The following is a 19172-nucleotide window of genomic DNA, read 5'->3' as shown; positions in this document are numbered from 1 at the left end:
GTCGTTTCATGCGTAGGTTTTTTTTTTTTAAAACCCTGGCATGAAACGACGTCGTTTCATGCCTGGGTTAATTAGAAATGAAATCCCCCCCCCCTCCCCCCCGATTCCCTCCCTCGCTCACTCTCAGACTCTCACTTCTCTGTCTCTGCTGCCTCATAGTGACCCAGCTCCGCTCATCTCTCCCTCTCTCTGAGTTTCCGGCGCCGCACCCAGCTACCAGCGTCTCTTTCAACGTCGTCGTGCGCATCCGGTCCCTTTCTCTGCATCTCACCGAAGATCCGAATCCCGAACTCGAAGTTAAGAAACTCAAACCCTATCCTATTTTTTTTTTTTTTTGTGATTTATATTTTTAATGGAGATTGGAGGAAGGATGGGGTTTATCGGAGATGGAGGATGGGATTTTTGTGAATTGTGTGCTGTGGAGCTTAGATTGTGCATGTGTTTTGGTTTGAAATTTGAATGAGTCCGTGAAATGCATGTGAATTGTGTTTGTGAATTGTGTTTGTTTTCTCATTTCTGTAATTATTTCGGATTGGATTGGATTTGATTGTGTAATTAATTCGGATTGGAACCCTTAAATTAATTTAGGGCTCAAATCCGAAACCCTAAATTAATTTAGAGGATTCAAATATTGGAACCCCTAAATTAATTTAAGGTTTCGGATTTGAGCCCTAAATTAATTTAGGGGTTTCAATCTTTGAAACCTCTAAATTAATTTAGGGTTTCGGATTTGAGCCCTAAATTAATTTAGGGGTTTCAATCTTTGAAACCTCTAAATTAATTTAGGGTTTTCAAATATTGGAACCCCTAAATTAATTTAGGGCTCAATGTATAAACAGGAAATTGCATGCCATTAAAATCTGGAAATTAACTTTGTGTGTGTATATATTATCCTCTAATACCCTATTCTAGACTAGTAATTCTAGCTAGATATAATTTATACAAGTATACTGAGGATTTTCTTTAAAAAAAATGAGATTCATCATTAAAAAAAAATATTATTCTTATAAGTTTCACATTTACTAATCAAGTTTTTTCTTTAAAAAAAAATACACAAGACTTATCTACTCTAAATATCATTTTTCAACCCATGCATAATACTACATTTTAAAAATTATTTGATGTTATATTAAGAGATGAAGATTTTTTTTAAAAAAATAAATAAATAAAAAGATGTCATTTCTTCATTAATATTTTTTAATTTGTTGGATGTGGACTTTTCTACCTTACTTAAATAAAGGAAACATTCATATTTTCTTTCCTCATGTAGTGTATTTGTTAATATACTTTATTAACAACATATAGTGTATTTGTTGTTAATATACTTTATTACATTTATAACCAAATGATAGTGTGATACTTTTTTTTATTCTTCTTTTCTTTTATGTTCATTATATAGTTGTTATGTTTTCTATTATTTCAGATTTCTTGTTTGCTTTAGTTCATGGATATGCCAGCGGATTCGAGTGCGAGCTCTCCTTTTCAGGCCGAGGGCACCCCTACCCCTACCCCTACCCCTACACCTACACCTACCCCTCCTACTCATACCCCTACCCCTAGCCCTACGGCACCTTGCCCCGCCCCCAAGCCCAGCAAGAAACCTGCTTCAATAGTTTGGAGTCATTTTACCAAACTAGAGGGTGGTGACTCAAGTAACCCACAAGCCAAGTGTAACCATTGTGGCAAAATTTATGGATGCCACTATAGGAAACATGGCACCTCACAATTAAAGGTGCACTTAGAAGAGCAATGCAAAAAAAGTCCAATATTAAGATCATTACAAGATAAAAGCCAATCTAGGCTAGAAGTTGGACTTCAAAAAATGGCGGATGGGACTAGTGAGGGTGCAAGTTTGAGGGGGTATACTAAGTATGATCCCGATGAGTGTAGAAGACATCTAGCTCGTATGGTCATAATGGACGAGCTACCTTTTCAAATTGTAGACGAGAAAGGGTTCCAAGCGTATTCTCACTACTTGGAACCAAGGTTTAATATTCCCTCTCGCCACACGGTGGCAAAGGATGTAAAAAAGTATTTTTACATTGAAAATGAGAAGTTGAGGGGTCAATTGGCGGATCAATTTGTTTGTCTCACCACTGACACTTGGACATCGATCCAAAATTTTAATTATATGTCTTTGACTGTGCATTTTATTGATTGTCATTGGACATTACACAAAAAAATTATAAAATTTTATAAAATCACCGATCATAAGGGTGAAACAGTTGGGAAGGCCTTGGAGGCTTCAATAAAAGAGGGGTTTGAGCCGAGTTGTTACAATCACAGTCGATAATGCCTCGTTTAACGATGTTGCATTAGGACATTTGAAAACTTATCTTAGAGAGACAAATAAGACACTTATGGGTGGTGAGTGTCTGCATGTGAGATGTGCAGCACATATTCTGAATTTGATTGTCACTGATGGTTTGAGAGGTCTTCATGACTCGATTGCTCGAGTTAGGACTGCTGTGAGATGAGTGAGATCTTCTCCTTCAAGGTTGGAGAAATTCAAGGTTGCTGCGAGATCTGCGGGTCTAACATCTAAGAAGGGCCTTTGTACTGATATGCCTTCACGATGGAACTCAACATTTCTGATGTTGGAGGCGGCCCAAGAATATAGGCTGGCATTTGCATTATTGGATGATGAAGACATCCAATATGTAAAATATTTTGATGATCACGGGGGATTGGAGAAACCCGTAGCTGATGATTGAGAAATTGTAACTATTTTTGTAGAGTTTTTGAGGCTTTTTTACGATGTCACCACGAGGCTATCTAGAACTTTGTACCCTACATCCAATGTTGTATGCCAGCAAATATATAGGGTAAAAGAAGAAGAGAGATGCTATATACAGTCCTCTAAAGAGGACTGCATTGCAGTCCCAATGTATAAATGACTAAACTGACCCCATTTTATAGCAGGAAATGGCCACATTACCCTTATATTCAGTCTAAAGCAAAAAAGATGAAAACATTTGAATCTCTCCGTCTGCAACACGCCTCACGGCCCTGACCAAATCTCCACCATCATCAACCACCACAATCCAATCTCTTCCACCATTGACGGAACAACCACCTCATCTGGGCATCTCGATCGAGTTGGGGAACCGCGTGGCTTGCTTGGGAGAGAGAAACGTGCAATAGGCATCTCATCTGGGCATCTCGATCGAGTTGGGCAAGAAAAAATGAGGGTGAGGAATTTGGTGGTGGTGCTGCTCTTCGTGACGGTAATTGCTCCGGTTGTGTTATACACCGACCGCCTGGCTACTTTCAAGACGTCTTCCTGTGAGTTTCTCTCCTCCGTCAACTCATTTCTTTGAAAGTAGAAATGGTTTGTTTTTTTCTGGTTTGGTGTGGGGGGGTTTGCTTCAGTTAATCTCTCTCTCTTTTCCATTTGGATTTTTTAAGATTAATACCGTTTTTGGTTTCTCAATTTCTTCAGCTACAGATGAATTTACTGAAGATGTTACAACCATTGTAAGTGGAAAAAGAAAAAAAATATCGTATTTTATTTTATTTTTTTCCCTTTCACTTTCGTTACTCAAATCTTAGTAACCCTTAATCAATCTCCGTGGTTTGGTCTTTGCTAGCAGGCTCTCAATGGCCATAACCAGCGTCTAAATGTGCTACCCCAGGTATATTTCTCGTGGGTACAAGAAAAATCTGTTCTTACCTTTTCATCCCGGAGAATGGAGAGACATCCATAGGTATACTAAAGTTCAGATTTTTCGTGTTGAAAATTTGCCATTGTAGGAATCGTCTACAACCCTTAAAGAGCCGATTGGAATAGTCTATTCAGAGAACTCAACCAAATCTCTTCAAAATTCTGGTGATGTTCCCTACAACATGCTTGCTTTTCATCTTCAGCATTACCAGAAGAAGGAAGTAAATGCAAGGTAAATGATGGATAAAACAGCGACGACGACGACGACAGATTGGTGGAGATAAACTTGGGACACTGTGACACTCGGAGGGGAAGGATGTTCAGAAGGGGGGGGTTGCAGTTTAATTTCCTTCAATGAAACACAGCGTTTCATTTTAATGAAACACAGCGTTTCATTAAGCCTGCAATGCAGTCCCCACTCGGGGACTGCAATAAGAATTTTCCAAAGAAGAATTAGATGACATGGTCGCGGATGGTCACATTAGGCTGCGGGAGATGGCATTGATTATGAGGTCAAAGTACGACAAGTATTGGGGAGATTTAACTAGGGCTAATATTTTGTTATATGTAGCTGTCGTCTTTGACCCGAGGTATAAGTTGGATCATGATATTTGGATTGGGCCTTGCGTACGGGCAAGTATGGGCGGAGCTTATTGCAGCAAGGGTTCGGGAAACCCTTACTAGATTATTTGATGAGTTTTCAACCCTGCGGGATGGTAATATTGCGGCACCTACATCTACCCCCTCAGCCTCAGGCTCACAGTTTCCTGAAGTCGAGAGTGAGAAAAGGCGTAGATTGGAGTGGGGTGAGAGGTATGAGCAGGCCCCCTTCCTCCGGACTTCTGTAGAGGCTCAGTCAGAGATAGACAGATACTTAGCAGCAGAGATGCTACCATTTTCACGAGATTTCGATATATTAAGTTGGTGAAAGGTGAATGCTGTGAAGTATCCCATCCTTGGAGAGATAGCCCGCACACTTTTGGCCATCCCTGTTAGCACAGTAGCCTCAGAGTCGGCCTTTAGCACCGGAGGACGTGTATTAGATTCATTTCGGAGTTCATTAGCTCCTGCCACTGTGGGGGCTTTGATTTGCACCCAGAATTGGATCAAGGGAACTCCAATTCATGTTCCGGATGTTCTTGAGTATGAGGAGGCCGACGTCGAGGAGGAGGGTGATGATCAATCTGGATCTGGTATTTATTCTAATTTCTCATTTTCATTTATTTATTTTCATTTAATTGGTATTCATTAATTTCATTTCAAATTTAATACTTATAGTGATACATGAGACGACGTCTACGGCTACCTCCGATGCAGCATGACTTTTGTATTGGACTCACCATTGCCATGGTTTGCATAATTTCTTCCCTAATTGTTTTTTACATTTAAAACTTTGTTTCATTTTTATAAATTTTTAATTCTAATTTGTTTTATTTTTAACTTATTAATATTTCAGGTTTTTTGACTTATTAACTTTTATTTTTAACTTATTGATTTTCAGTCTCACAGCAATCGACATTCGACACAACTCAGTGAACTCACAACTACGGCTCTACCCCAAAATTAATTTTCTTAATTTACAATTATTGTAATGTTGCTACAATAGTTAATTATACAATTTGTAATATTTATTTTTTTTAGAAGAGTTTGTAATAGTGTAATAGTTTATTAGTTCTCTTAATTTGTATAATTGTAAACTATTTATTTTAGCATAATGTCTTACTGCCTTAGTGATGAATATTACTTAATTATTTAATAGTTAAAACTTAATATCTACTTATCAAAAAAAAATTATTTCTTTTCTATTTTTAAATTTATATTTTTTTTAATCTAAATAATGGGTCCAAAGTGGCCCAAAACGAATTCTAGGCCCAAAGAAGCCCAAAAACTGATTCTGGGCCATTTAGGGCCCAGAAAAAAGTACTGGGCCGGACCGGCCCATGTGCGGGGGGTGCGGATGGGTGGGTGTCCACCCCCGCACCCCGGGCAGCGGACGGGGGACCCCGCCCCCGCCCATGCGGGGGCGGGATCCGGGAAAAAAAATCACACCCCACATGCGGGGGCGGGGTAGGGGTGGCCCCGCCCCGTAGGGGACGGGTATCACCCCTACCCAACAGCAACAGGCTGTTGCAAAGTGTTTTTCAAACTTGAATAATATATACGACAACACTAATACTTGGATTCTATTTTTTTTATTGAAAAGAAAAAAGAAAAAAAAGACTTCGCGACATTACAAACAGAGGAAAACCAGTTGTGCACAAAGTCGCAAACGCATTAAAGTCTTGTTGTTTTCATTGCTTTTGTATCCTAACGTGCAGAGCTTTCCAAAAATATAAACAAATAATTTTTCGTATGTTTCAGAATTCAGCCATGAGAATGCCCTTGACACTACTATTTTTCTTGGGCTCCAACATATAAGAAAAAAATAATAATGAACATCGATGTGATCGGGGAATGAACATGTGAAGAACACTTCAAAATCTACTTGCAGGTGTACTTCGGGAACTAAAAAAGAGAGAAGAAAAAAAAAAAAAGAGGACTACATGATATTAAATTACAAGGGATCCCACGGATCATCTGCCAACAGCAAATTCGGTGTTACTACACTAATAGTTTAATTTCAAGGAATTGTTCTGTCTAAACTTTGTTTTTCAAGGGAAAACCCAAGCCACTGCCCACTAGGGAATGGAAGGCGGAAAAGCCATTCTCATCTCCATGACTTTCTTGTGAGAGTTTGAGTGCAAATAGCTCACAAAAGTAGGACTCTTTGCTGGCCTATACTCTGGCAGCAACCTACCCGACTTGTACCTTACCCCACATGCATTGCACAGTGTTTTCGGACCCAAGGGTCCAGCCCTCCACTGTGGGGTCCGTTGTGCTAGGCAATGGGTGCACCTCCTTGGCATTGGCTGCTTTTCATTGCTACCCTCCAAGCTTCCCTTCCGCACCATCCCCTTCTCGTCCTGTCCTTCCTCTTCTTCCCTTGTTTCTTCCTGCTGACCATCTCTTAGTATGTTGATGTTTTCCTCATTTTTGGGAACAATAAGTTCACTGTCAGCCAACCAGTAAGCCTGTTGGAGCAAAGGGGGGTCCGAGCTGATTACGTTGAGGGCATGAATTTTTGGGTTGAAGTGATGTGACCAGGTGCTTCTCAAAGTTAAAGAGTTCTTGGTTTTGAGAGTTGTAGCCCTTTTTCTTTTGCTTCTAGCCTTGCCTGGCACTACAAAAGTTTGCAGGGAAGCTGGGTTCTGTTCGGTCTTCTGCAAGGGTCTTGAGGGCTTTGGGGTTGTACTTGTGGCTTGAACACCGGTGGGTACTGGGAGGCAGTTTCCAGTGCTGGATAGACAGTCTTCCACAAATACTGAAAGCCATTCTAAGCTAACATCCACTTCCTGCACGTTTGGTCACAAAGAAACCCAGAATTAGTATGACCCATGAGAGCATGTACTACGTATTGGTGAAATGTGATATCTCATATCTAATATAGGTGTGAAAAACCTGACCAAAATAGTGTGTGAAGGGACACAACACAGAAGGAGATTAGACATAAAATTAAGGATAAAACCTAACAAGCACGAGAAGGTACAGAAAAATAAAAAATGGAGAACCAAGGAGTTGAAACAGGCAAGCAATTTAAGAAACCAAAGTTTTAAAACTTCAAAAGTACAAGCGAGCAAAAGAAATTTGCGAAAGCACAACCACAATTCCGCTCAGAGAGAGAGAAGTACAAAGAAAAACTATGAATAGGAACACCAATAAAGGAAAGGACGAACCGTGTTCTGAGCAGAGAAGAGTTCGTCAAGACTGGTAGTGAGGCCACCAAGCTTGGAGCGAGGGGAAAGGACCTGCTCTGGCTGGTAATCACCGGCAACTGTCACATTCCGGTAGAAATCCATGGCCACAATGCAAATACTCTTAAGAAATCCAAGAGAAAGAAAGAAAAAAAAAAAAAAAAGAAGAACAGGAGAAGAAAAATGTAGTCTTTCTAGCTGTCTCAGTGCCCTCTTTATGGCCTCGGTTTTTTTTTTTTGTCGGCAGAAAAAGCTAAAGAAACAAATCAAATTTACGCAATCAAGGAGAGCAAGCCCACATCGGCACATCCCCACCTCTCTCTGCAACTATCTCGTAAGGACCTGTTTACCACGGCTTTATTCTGGTTTACATGCCATCTATACATGTCCTCTATTCCTTGCCTTGCTTTTTCTTGGTTTTATCAACAAAACATATTTTCTGTAATGTTTTATTTCTCAAGTTATAAGAAAAGAAAGGGAGAAGTAGCATATTAGAGCTTATTGTTGTTAAAAAATGAATGCTCTAACATGTTTTTATTTGTACTTTTTCCGTTCCTTTTTTTTTTTTAAACCTTAGTTTATTCAGGTACAGGATAAGGAAATGGAAAATGACCGATGCATTATGCCTTTTTATTAAATATTATAAATAAAAAATAAAAGATAAAATACACTATCAGTCTGATCCCTGTAGCAGGGTCCTAAGAAAATAAGGGCTTTCTTTCTGAATTACGAGTGCAGCTTTGCAGAAGTTATTATCATAGGCAGGGCAGCTCAGAAATTAGGTGATAAGTGATGCCTGCAACTCTCTCCCTTTCTTCCAAAAGATACATTGTGATGGTCTCGGATTTGGTTTAGCTGAATAGCAGTGTACTATAGGGGGCTGGATTCTTTGAAAATTTCAAACAAATTTGACCAAGTCGGCTTAATTGGTCCAGGAAAAGGGGAAGTGGAGATGGATTATGTGCAGGTTTAATGACTAGCATCCTTTCATTTAAAGGAAACGATCAACTATGTTTTATGCTAACAGATGCTTACTTCAAAAAAAAAAAAAAAAACAGATGCTAGTAAATATTCACATTTCGTTTTTCTTTTAGTCAGCGAGAATTTTTAGATAGTGTGATGAAAATTTTTTGTTTTAAATATTATTTTTTAATATTATTATTATTTTAGATTTTGAAAAAATTGAATTGAAATTTTAAAAAAGTTGAATTATTTATTATATTTTGTGTGAAAATTTGAAAAAATTATAATGATAAGATGAGTATTTTGTGTCTCGTCTCACTTGCCAAACCTATCTGTCTTAATGGAAATTTTGTCACATTCAATCACTCCGTGATTAAAAATAATTAAAAAAAAAATTGCTCCAGTGTTCCCTTATAAAAAAGACCCTTTCTTTGAGGTTCCAATTCATTGATAAACAAACCTGCTATTGTAATAAAGTGATGTTTCTTCAAATGTAAATAGATGTGGGGGAGGCTAGGGCTGAAAAAAACATAAAAGATCAGTGGATAAAACTTTTAATTTCCAAACTTGTAATAGATCTTGTAAAAATTGTGCGCCTGGGTCACTTGTTGGTTGAGTATTTATTTGATAATAAATTGAATTCAAAGGAGCACCAAGACGATACCCTAATTTTTATATATCATTGCTTTTGTTAGGGGAGTGTGAAGAGAGCCAAGAACAAGGGTGTTTCGCTTATTGGTAAGAAAAGATGGCTTACCAAGAGAATTGAGTTCTCTTAACCATTTTCGGATTTTGCTGCATTCCTAGCCAACCTTTGATGAAAGAAGATCCAACATGAGGTGGCCTTGTTCTTCCAACTATTAGAAATTATGTGAGAGCAGCCAAAAGTGAGGAGAAACAATGCCCAAGTGAGCCAAACACTCTTTTTCAAACAATTCTCTAAAAACACATGAGGGTCTGTTTCAGACCAACTTAAATAGCAGGCACAAATCGAGGCTAAGGAGATTCCACATTGCTCTCCAATGGAATACCATTGTTCCGCAACTTCCACACAAAAACAGCAATTCTAATATACAAATGAAAGATTGAAAAGGAAGGAAAACAGGGAGATTTATCTCTCAACAAGTTCCGGCCTGGTTGAATGAGCCGTCTTTATTAAGTTTCCAAACCCACCCGAGAGTCAGAACCAGCGCGCAGTTTAATGTGGATTAAATAAGGATTGCCCATAGGTTGAAAGCTCACAGGTCCCCTCCCACCCTCTCCCTCTCTAAGCCAAGAAGCCATTTCCATTGTCATATGAAAAATTCTGTGCACCCTTTTTTTTTATCTTCCCATTAGCTTTCTTGTTGAATGATAGGCAATAAATGGTCAATAGATTTCCATAAAAGTAAAGTGGAATTTCTCATGTATTTCTGTTGTAAAAACAACTGACCATGGAGAGATTGAAGTCAATGCTCTCCGGGCCAGTTTACAATGTAAAGCATCAAGGACATGTATGCAAGTTACGAATTCCCAAGCCCTCTCATTCAACGGGTAGACAAATCCTTTTCAATGATATTCTTCTATGAAGCAGAGAATAAATCCTCACTGCTCCAAAAATATCCATATCAACTGTTAATCATCAGGCCTCATTCAAAGTAATTTAACCTCAAACGTAAGCATTCGATGGATGTATCCTATCTCACCAGCCTTGATCGCATAACTATCATGCCTGATGAAACATATTTTGAGTTGAAAAAAATGCCTGTAGGTTGAAGAAAGAAAACTTACATTAAAAAATATCATATAATTCTGAATATAATATACCTCTTGAGGACCAAATTCTGTATCAAGCATCGTGAGAATCAACACAGAACAAAAGGTGAAACTAGTTTCGTGTGTAGACCCAGTATCTGAGTTTTAAAAACTTGGGAAAAATTAGGTGAAAGCAAGATACTCAAAACCATGTTAGACAGAGTACAAAGCTTTTTCACAATTCCTGAGGAAAATGAAGTGAAATGCTCACACCACAATGGAATACATAAACATTTTACGTTCTATTAGGTGACTTGAGCATTAAAAATGAGAACGAGTCAATAATATGTACATAACACCGGAATATACAGCGGCCACCACAGATAACCTCATGGCTCTGAAGACGGCTGTGACAGATATTGACGCCATTCTTCAGGCGTCCCTTTTCTCATTTTCAGCATCTTTATTGCTGCGCTTGTTAGTGGTATGGCAAGTATGTCATAGTCTTTTGGCGCCTGAAAGATCCAGGGCATGGAGTCTTGTTACAGTAAAAGGAAAGTACGGCAACGTATATCTCTGGACTATAACTTGGAATATATAATGTTTCAATTAGCAAATTCTTTCGTTGATGCCAGTTTCAGATGCGACAATCAACGGTGGCCAGATGGTGGCAGGAGATCAGGATTTGCATAATAAATAGTGGCATAAAATAATAGGAAATAAAAAAGACAATATTTAAATGGTTTGGTACAAAGGCTTCTGCTCACAGGCAATCGGAGAGGGTAAATCCACTATAAAATATGGAGATTATAAGATGCAGACCTCAAGCTCTCTATAATGGTGTCTCCCTATTTACTAGTGGTATTACAACCTTCGTTTTTCTCTCTTTGGTATTCACAAAATGAAGGAGTAGATGAAGAAGACGTAGACCCTCTTTTTCCAACATTTTTATCTACAGAGTCCTCACTTGCTTGTGTCATTTTGCGAGTATCATTGATTTGAAATGTTTAATGAGCCTTGCAGGTCATGGGGATACTAGGGGTCATGGTATTGCGTGTCTTTTCAAGGTGTTAGCTGTAAAAAGCGTAATTTCCCCAAATAAAAATAAATGCAGTGCTGTGTATTTGTAGCCAGACTCTCACATAGCGTCCTTTTCAAGGGAAATGATTTTCAACAAAACATGAAGGCTTGCAATTAACTATTCTCTACAAATACTAACACGGAGAAGGATTAGTACCTTTGGAATGTTGATCAGCTTCATATTTGCTTCCTCTAAAGTCTTTTGACCCTTCTTTGAGTTGCATTTGGCACAAGCAGTAACCTATTATTGAAAAGAACCACAAACCACAAAGTTAGGTTTTAGATAGTAGCTGTTATCCATGTAAACCATAATTACCAGAAACTCTCTTTCTTTGACCCAGTTTCCTTCTCCCACCTCCAACATTTAGAGAAAGAGACTTCTCCTTGATGTTTCCATCACGGTGAAATGTCATGTTTCATTATCCATTTTCTATCACCAATAGCTTTTCTAACGTGATTTCCGGTACATGTTTGTTCCCATATTCTTTGAAAGCTATGTTAGTTCCTATCGAAGATTTCTTTAATCATTTTAGAACTACTTTTCTTACTCTCTTTCAGCATAGTTCTTCATTAGTGTTTTCAGTCAACTCCATATTCATTCTTTTTCACAATATCAATTAAGAGAAATGAAAAATAGAACCCAGAAGATGTTCTTCTGATTCATACATATTAAGGTGAAATGGTCATACAATTGATTGAGAGGAGTATCCTCTTATTAAGGTCCAAGATACATTTTTTTTATCACTTAACCTGCCATGAACTTAAGTGGTAAAAGGCTACTAAAATAGGAAACTCACCAGAATGCAAACACTCACTTCAATATTCTGTATATACATTCATAAGCCAGCTTTCTTCAATCAAATATCAAAAGCCAAAAAATTTGACAATGTCGTCCAGGGTTCCTCCACCTAGTCTAGAACCTTTTGTCAATCTGGTCAACCATAGTTACAATACAGTCAATTATTACCAAATCTATCTCAATGTTCTCCACCTTAGAATTGTCCTCAATGATAAGTTTGTCGGTTTTATAAAGCAAGGGGTATACCAGCACACTATTAATCTATACAGAGTAACATGAGAGAATAAATATAATCTCCTTGCTGAAGTAAATATTTGAGAGTGTAGGGAAGAAGCTGACAACTAATTGAAAATGAAATTATCCGAGTCAAGGCTATTTCTTATAGGGCCTAATGAAATGTAAGCACCCTTGTTAAATGTGTCATGGAATTCTTCAGTTGGCAAATATAAGGGTGCAATGGTCTGCTAAGCATATTTTGTTGGAGACTCAACACCATTTCAGTGTGGCTTCTGCAGTGCTGTTTTCAATTATAAGCTCTTTTGCTTTTCAAGTTCTCAGAAAAACCTCCTCCCGTCCATTGCACAAGCTCCTAAAAATTTTGTTTCCCTATAGATTATAGCTATAAATACTGCACTAAAACAGTCTGACTACAGCACCACCTCGGACTTTTAGAAGAATGATCCAAATGAGAGTTGAGGCAATGTTTTGTAAAAAACATGTCATATATGATCTTACCAGATTTTCCCATTTCCATTGTCCACCACGTGCAGCCGACAATACATGGTCAATGGTTAAATTTTCATGTGAAGAACAATACCTGTTGAGAAAGGGATGCTACTTAGTAATACAATTTAAATGACATAACAAATTAAACAGCAACAAATTACCATCAGATTGCAAAGCTCAAATAACCATACACTGAAAATCATTATTGAAAGAAACAAATTATTTCAGCGCAAAGAAATTCTGATGCTTTTTGATGCACCACCAAGTTTGGATTTAGCCTATAACTTCCCAGGTTTAGGTCTGTATTCATATATAAGCAAGAAAATATACTTTAATTATCTTTAGCACTGGTTATTCTGAAGCGGGTTTTTAATCACAAAAGGAAATGTAACGTTACAGCAGCAGAGAACAGATTATCATAGAGAACCCACTGGTAAGAAAGAGAGAGGGAGGGAGAGAAATAACCCTAAATCTGCATGGGATTGGCTGAGACCTTTTTGAGGCCAAGAATGGACATAACAATGTGTTTGTTCTGCAAACTATTGTTAACTTGCAGAATTAAATTCATTTAACTTGAGCAAAAGGGTACATGAGCAAATTACTTACTGACAAGTGTAATTGTCCCGATATAGTATGTTTTTACGACTAAGATTGCTCTTGATTCTTCTTCTCTTTATAACCTGCAGTAAATGGGGAACCTGGAAGCAAAGCAAGATATGATCAGTTTGAGCAGACTGGAGGACTTGGGAAATAAAAGAGAGGAAATCCTGCAGAAGATAAAATTTCAAAACAAAATAAAAGGTCTCATTAAGAACCATCGGCAATACTGCCATCTGAGGAAAAATAAAATACGAAACAAATTAATAACCAAAAGTACACCTTGATTGCATACCCTCAAGACAGCTGGTATGTAGAAGGATCCACTGGGGGAATTCACTGTCTGATCATAATATTCTAGCACATCAGCCTGGATAAAAACAAGTTTCAATACTAAAATGTTAAAACAGGCTCATCCCATATGCATATGTTTGTAGCTGTGAATTTACCAAAAGAGAAAAAAAAAATTCTGCCTGAAAGTACGCCTATATAAAGACAATGAGAAAGAAAAAGCAGATTATGTTCCAACTGCCAACAACAATTTTGACAAAAAGAACCTCAAACAGATGTCACACCCGAAATTCTGGGGTTTTTATTTTAGGAGACTAGGACTTTCTTTAAATCTAAGTCTCTATGTTTAGAAAGGACATTTTTTATATGGATGTCAAAAGATAACCTGTTGGTCATTCCACTCTTCTTTTGAGTATACAAGTCAAAATATTTTTTTTTTTTTTGGTTAGAAAATGGAGGAAAATGGTTTGGTTTAAAAGGGACTGAAGGCTTCCTAAAGGAAGGTTAAAGCTGTCAAGAATCTTTTTTTTCATAAGAACTAGATCGAAACTGGCTGTGCATGGATTTTAATTGTGGATTTTAGTTGTGTTTTTCAACAAAACTCGGCCGTTACTCAAGATGCTAATGCCCCCTTTCAGCCCAAAATCAAATATTTCATAAAAGTCATAGCGCTTCGGGTGCAAAGGCCGAAGCATGGATATAGATATGCTCATGTTATGAAAGTTATAATAAAGGAAATACTGAAAAGAATGAATGGTGATGCATGAATGTTTTGAAAATGTTTTGGTTGTATACTGAGGTGATGGTACGGGAGCAAAAACCATCAGTGTATGGTCTGTGTAGATTGACCTACTCAAATGCACCATTGTTTATCAAGTGTTGTCATACCTTACATGTGACACCACAAGAACGAAGTTGGGATCCTTGCAATCACAAACCTTGACACAAGGCATAAATGTGAAATGGCCACCCAAAAGTTTTAAAGAAAAATGTTTTATAATGCATAACAACTCCACTTGGGGCCCCGCATATGGAATTGTGATCCTTTATCTTTGAAAAGCATGAATAAATAAACACGGTGCATGTGAAATGTGATACTTTTCAAAGATAACTGTTATTTACAGAAGAATTTCACTCTATGGCATGCTACTTGTTGAGTATTTGACTCTTCTGTCATTTGTAAGAAACACAAAATGAAAAAAAAAACAAAAGAAAGACCAGGTTACAATTGGAATCCTTTGGAACCATTCATCACCCTCCTATACTCAAACAGTCGAACCCATATATTGTTGTAGAGAACACTTGTATGTGGTGATCACATATGCAAAGTACTAGCGTATAAGATATGTAACACACCAACCTAGCATCATGTGGAAATGAACAGTATTAGTCATCCATTTTGATAGACTAGACATAATGCTCGGTGATCCAAAAGATTCTTATATTTTAATGATAGCCAAGATTTCATCTTCTTTTGATTAAAAAAAAAAGTATCCATGGAGGTAAGTAATTGCATGGAGAGCTACTGCTAGAAAATGTCCAAACATCCGACATGAATTAGTGATCACAGCAATCAAACCTTCTCCATGAACTCCAAACAAATAGCACGCTTCCAGCAGACAACATTCACTGGCCTGGCACAGGAAAACAGTGATAAGAACCATAAGCAAACAGCCATGCAATTCCATCTAGAATGGTAGAAAGGAAAGAGAGAAAGAAGAATTAACTCAAGTACTCAAGCACCCAACAATAGATGCTTACATATTGCAGCCATATGAACAGCAGGAAATTAACTCAAGCTTAAATTCTCATGGCTCTTTCCCTCTGCCTTTCTCAAGACAATAATTTGAAGAAAAAGGCACAGATAAGACCAAGTGCATATAAAGTATTGAACGCCCAATATTTACAGATAGAAATCAACAGAAGAGGTAAATTAAACTGCTTAAAGAAGCTAACAAGGTTATAGCCTGCTGGATTAAGGTCAGGATATTCTGTGCAAAACAATTATCATTATCTTGATCATATCTTATACATTAAAAATGATAAACTAGGAACGATTTTTTCATTAATTACTGAGTTTGAGTCTATTTCTTTCCGTGTATTTGATCTGTAGTCCTATCACTAGACTTCTTTCTTTGTAAATTTGCAAAAAATAAAATAAAAAATGATATACTACCTCTTCTTGTGTTGTTCAATGCAACATTTCACAGGATCTTACATTCTCTTATATGGTGCTCGCCTGATATTTTCCATTAACTTAGATGTCTATAACTATTGGGCTTCTCTGTGATAATTAACTGATTGAAACTGTACTTTCCGTGGTTATGGCTGATAGCATCCAATTTCTTCATATTTGTAAAATGCATCAACACGTAATTCTTATGAAATTTTCAAGACTAGGGGTTGATTGGAAGAGATTCCATCTCATCTCTCATCTCATCTCATTCCCAAACATCACTCAAACACAAACACTTTTCAATTTCAAATATTCAATTTTTTCATCTAATCATTACATAATCATTACAACTTTCTCAAACTTTCAAACAAAATACAAAAAATAATTCAATTTTTTCAAATCTAAAAACAAAAATAATATTCTAATAATATTTTAACTTTATAATATTTCTATTCAACTTTTTCTATCTCCTTTCCCAAAACCCAATAAAACATAATAACTCAAACCATTTCACTACTATTCACAGATTTCTCATCTCATCTCATTTCCCAAGCATCTATATGTAGATAATTTCTAGTCAGGAACAATTATTTGATTTTGAACACGATGCAGTTTAACTAGCTTATTAAAAACATCGGACTCACGTTCATGCTGCTGCCAAGTAAGTTGATGATCGGTGCCATAGGAACGAAACTAGAATATTTCCAGCTCATACTAAAATTACGACCATGATTCCTTCCTTTCATTTGAGAGCAGTAATGACCCACCTTTAAATTAGTGTAAAATTGCAAGGCCCACTTAAAGATCATAGCTTTTTGGTACTGTTATGAGGTGGCTTGAATCAGATGGAACAGTGCATGTGTCGTAGGTTCGCTCGAGCGAAGGTTCACTTGGCTCGAGCGAAGTAAGTCAGAGAGTGTTCGCTCGACCCTCGCTCGACACCCAGCTCGAGCGAGATCAAGTCAGAGAGTTTCGAGAGCTTCGCTCAACCCTCGCTCGACATGCCGCTCGAGCGAAATCAAGTCAGAGAGTGTTCGCGCGACCCTCGCTCGACACCCAGCTCGAGCGAGATCAAGTCAGAAAGTTTCGAGAGCTTCGCTCGACCCTCGCTCGAGTGTTAGCTCGAGCGAAGTACAGAAAACCTACGTTCGCTCGACACTCGCTCGAGTGTTCGCTCGAGCCAATGTTCACAGAAGTGAACATTTCTGTTCCTATAAATATCAAACGGCGCCCACCTCTTAGATAACTTCAGAAAATCATTTTTTGTCTTGTTTTTAGTGTTTTCTTGAGAGAGAAGTTATAGAGTGAGTTTTGAGAGATAACTTCCTTGTGAAGTTTTGTTGTATTCATCTGTACTCCATCTTTGTTGATAGTGAAATCTCCGATACCGACCCCACCAGTGGACGTAGGCTCATTTTGAGTCGAACCACTTAATTCTTGGTGTTCTTTCTGTCTGATTGTCATCTTTTCTTTTGTTTAGTTCCGCTACTTTACTTCGAGTTAGTCTTAGATCTACAGTTATTCCCAACAAACTGGTATCAGAGCTTGGCTCAAACAGATCTGGAGGGATGGCTATGGCTAAGTTCGAAGTGGAGAAATTTGACGGTCAGAACAGTTTCAGTTTATGGCGCATCAAGATGAAGGCTTTACTGCGACAACAGGGCTTGTCAAAAGTATTAGAGGTGTCGATATCCGAAGATTCTCCGGCTCCTTCGAAAGAAGAAGAAGAAAAGGTACACAGTGCTATCCTTTTGTCACTATCTGATGGAGTATTAAGAGAGGTTGCTGACGAGGAGACTGCAACTGGTCTCTAGTCGGCACTTGAGAATCTATACATGAAAAGATCTCTCACAAGCCGTTTGTATTTGAAACAACGGTTATACACTCTAAAAATGAAGGAAGGTACTCTTATTACTGAACACCTAGATGAATTTAACAAAATCATTATGGATCTTAGGAACATAGATATTAAGCTTGAAGAAGAAGATCAAGCGTTAATTATTTTATGTTCATTACCCATATCTTTTGAGAACTTTGTAAATTCCATGTTATATGGTAGAAATTCAATTTCCTTGGTAGATGTAAAGTCTGCTTTGAATTCTAAGGAGTTGAGAAATAAATTGAGTGTGAAGAACACAAATGAACAAGCTAGTGGCTTGTTTGTTAAGGGGTCCTCAAGCAGGGGTAGATCAAATGATAGGGGTTCAGATAAGAATAAGGGGAAATCCAGGGGCAGTTCACAAACAACGTTCAGTAAGAAGAACGTCAAATGTCATTACTGCCATAAGTTTGGCCACTACAAGAATGAGTGTCCAAAACTGAAAAACAGAGAGGACGGCACTAGTTCATCTAATGCCGTCAGGGTTGCTGATGATAGGTCTAACGACCTAGACCTCGTTCTAGCAATTAGCGACTCAAATAGTCGCTTTAGTGACAAGTGGGTCATGGACTCAGCTTGCACTTTCCATATGTGTCCCAAGAGGGACTGGTTCACTAACTATGAATCGGTCAACGGAGGCTCCGTTTTGTTAGGGAATGATATGGCTTGCAGAATTGCTGGAATTGGTTCGGTCCGAATTAAGATGTTTGATGGAATTGTCCGGACATTGTCTAATGTTCGACACATTCCAAATTTGAAAAAGAATCTTATTTCTTTGGGCACACTTGATTCGTTGGATTATAAGTACACTGGTGAAGGTGGAGCTATCAGAGTCAGTAAGGGCTCTATGGTTGTGATGAAGGGAGATAAGACAAATGGTCTTTATTTCCTTCAGGGCTCTACGGTACAGGTGCAGCTGCAGTGTCTATTTCAGATGATCCGGATTCAGATGTCACACGTTTGTGGCATATGCGTTTGGGTCATATGAGTGAGAAGGGGATGTCAATTTTGAGTAAGCAGGGTTTGCTATGTAATCAGAAGATAGGGAAACTGGATTTTTGTGAACACTGTGTGTTTGGAAAACAGTGTAGGGTTCAGTTCTCTACAGGAGTTCACAGAACCAAAAGTTCTGTGGACTATATTCATTCTGATCTTTGGGGCCCATCTTCAGTTCCGTCAAAAGGTGGAGCTCAGTATTTGCTTACGTTCATTGACGATTTCTCACGGAAGGTTTGGGTTTACTTTCTGAAGCAGAAAAGCGATGTATTTGTTAACTTCAAACAGTGGAAAGCTTTGATTGAAAATCAGACGGGCAAGAAAATCAAGCGACTTCGCACTGACAATGGTATGGAGTTCTGCGGAGGTGAGTTTGATGAATTCTGTAGGAATGAGGGTATTGCCAGACATCGTACAGTTAGACATACTCCACAGCAAAATGGAGTAGCTGAACGGATGAACAGGACTCTCTTGGA

At 38.0% G+C, this 19172-nt stretch overlaps 2 protein-coding genes and 1 long non-coding RNA gene across 3 annotated transcripts; 1 reads left to right on the top strand and 2 right to left on the bottom strand.

The window, feature by feature from the left end:
• The first annotated feature begins 3457 nt into the window (after positions 1 to 3457).
• Positions 3458 to 3831, top strand: LOC109000402. The gene is made up of 3 exons (XR_004799109.1): positions 3458 to 3477; positions 3594 to 3635; positions 3754 to 3831. It is a non-coding gene; the product is annotated as an uncharacterized LOC109000402 (long non-coding RNA).
• A 2359-nt stretch (positions 3832 to 6190) lies between these two features.
• Positions 6191 to 7844, bottom strand: LOC108983580 (GATA transcription factor 9-like). Its single transcript, XM_018955263.2, has 2 exons — positions 7438 to 7844; positions 6191 to 7056 (listed from the first exon to the last, which is right to left on the bottom strand). Exons 1-2 carry the CDS (start codon positions 7762 to 7764, stop codon positions 6343 to 6345), a joined length of 1041 nt encoding a protein of 346 aa, XP_018810808.2. The 5' UTR covers positions 7765 to 7844; the 3' UTR covers positions 6191 to 6342.
• A 2467-nt stretch (positions 7845 to 10311) lies between these two features.
• LOC118345604 lies at positions 10312 to 15425 on the bottom strand. Its single transcript, XM_035686999.1, has 7 exons — positions 15407 to 15425; positions 15225 to 15279; positions 13650 to 13724; positions 13364 to 13455; positions 12767 to 12848; positions 11390 to 11473; positions 10312 to 10667 (listed from the first exon to the last, which is right to left on the bottom strand). Coding segments are annotated over exons 1-7 (516 nt in total). The 5' UTR covers positions 15409 to 15425; the 3' UTR covers positions 10312 to 10541.
• Between the last annotated feature and the right edge of the window lie 3747 nt (positions 15426 to 19172).

The sequence above is a fragment of the Juglans regia genome, unplaced genomic scaffold (assembly GCF_001411555.2).
Source record: "Juglans regia cultivar Chandler unplaced genomic scaffold, Walnut 2.0 Scaffold_30, whole genome shotgun sequence".
NCBI lineage: Eukaryota > Viridiplantae > Streptophyta > Magnoliopsida > Fagales > Juglandaceae > Juglans > Juglans regia.
This window is presented reverse-complemented; position numbering and strand designations above follow the sequence as displayed.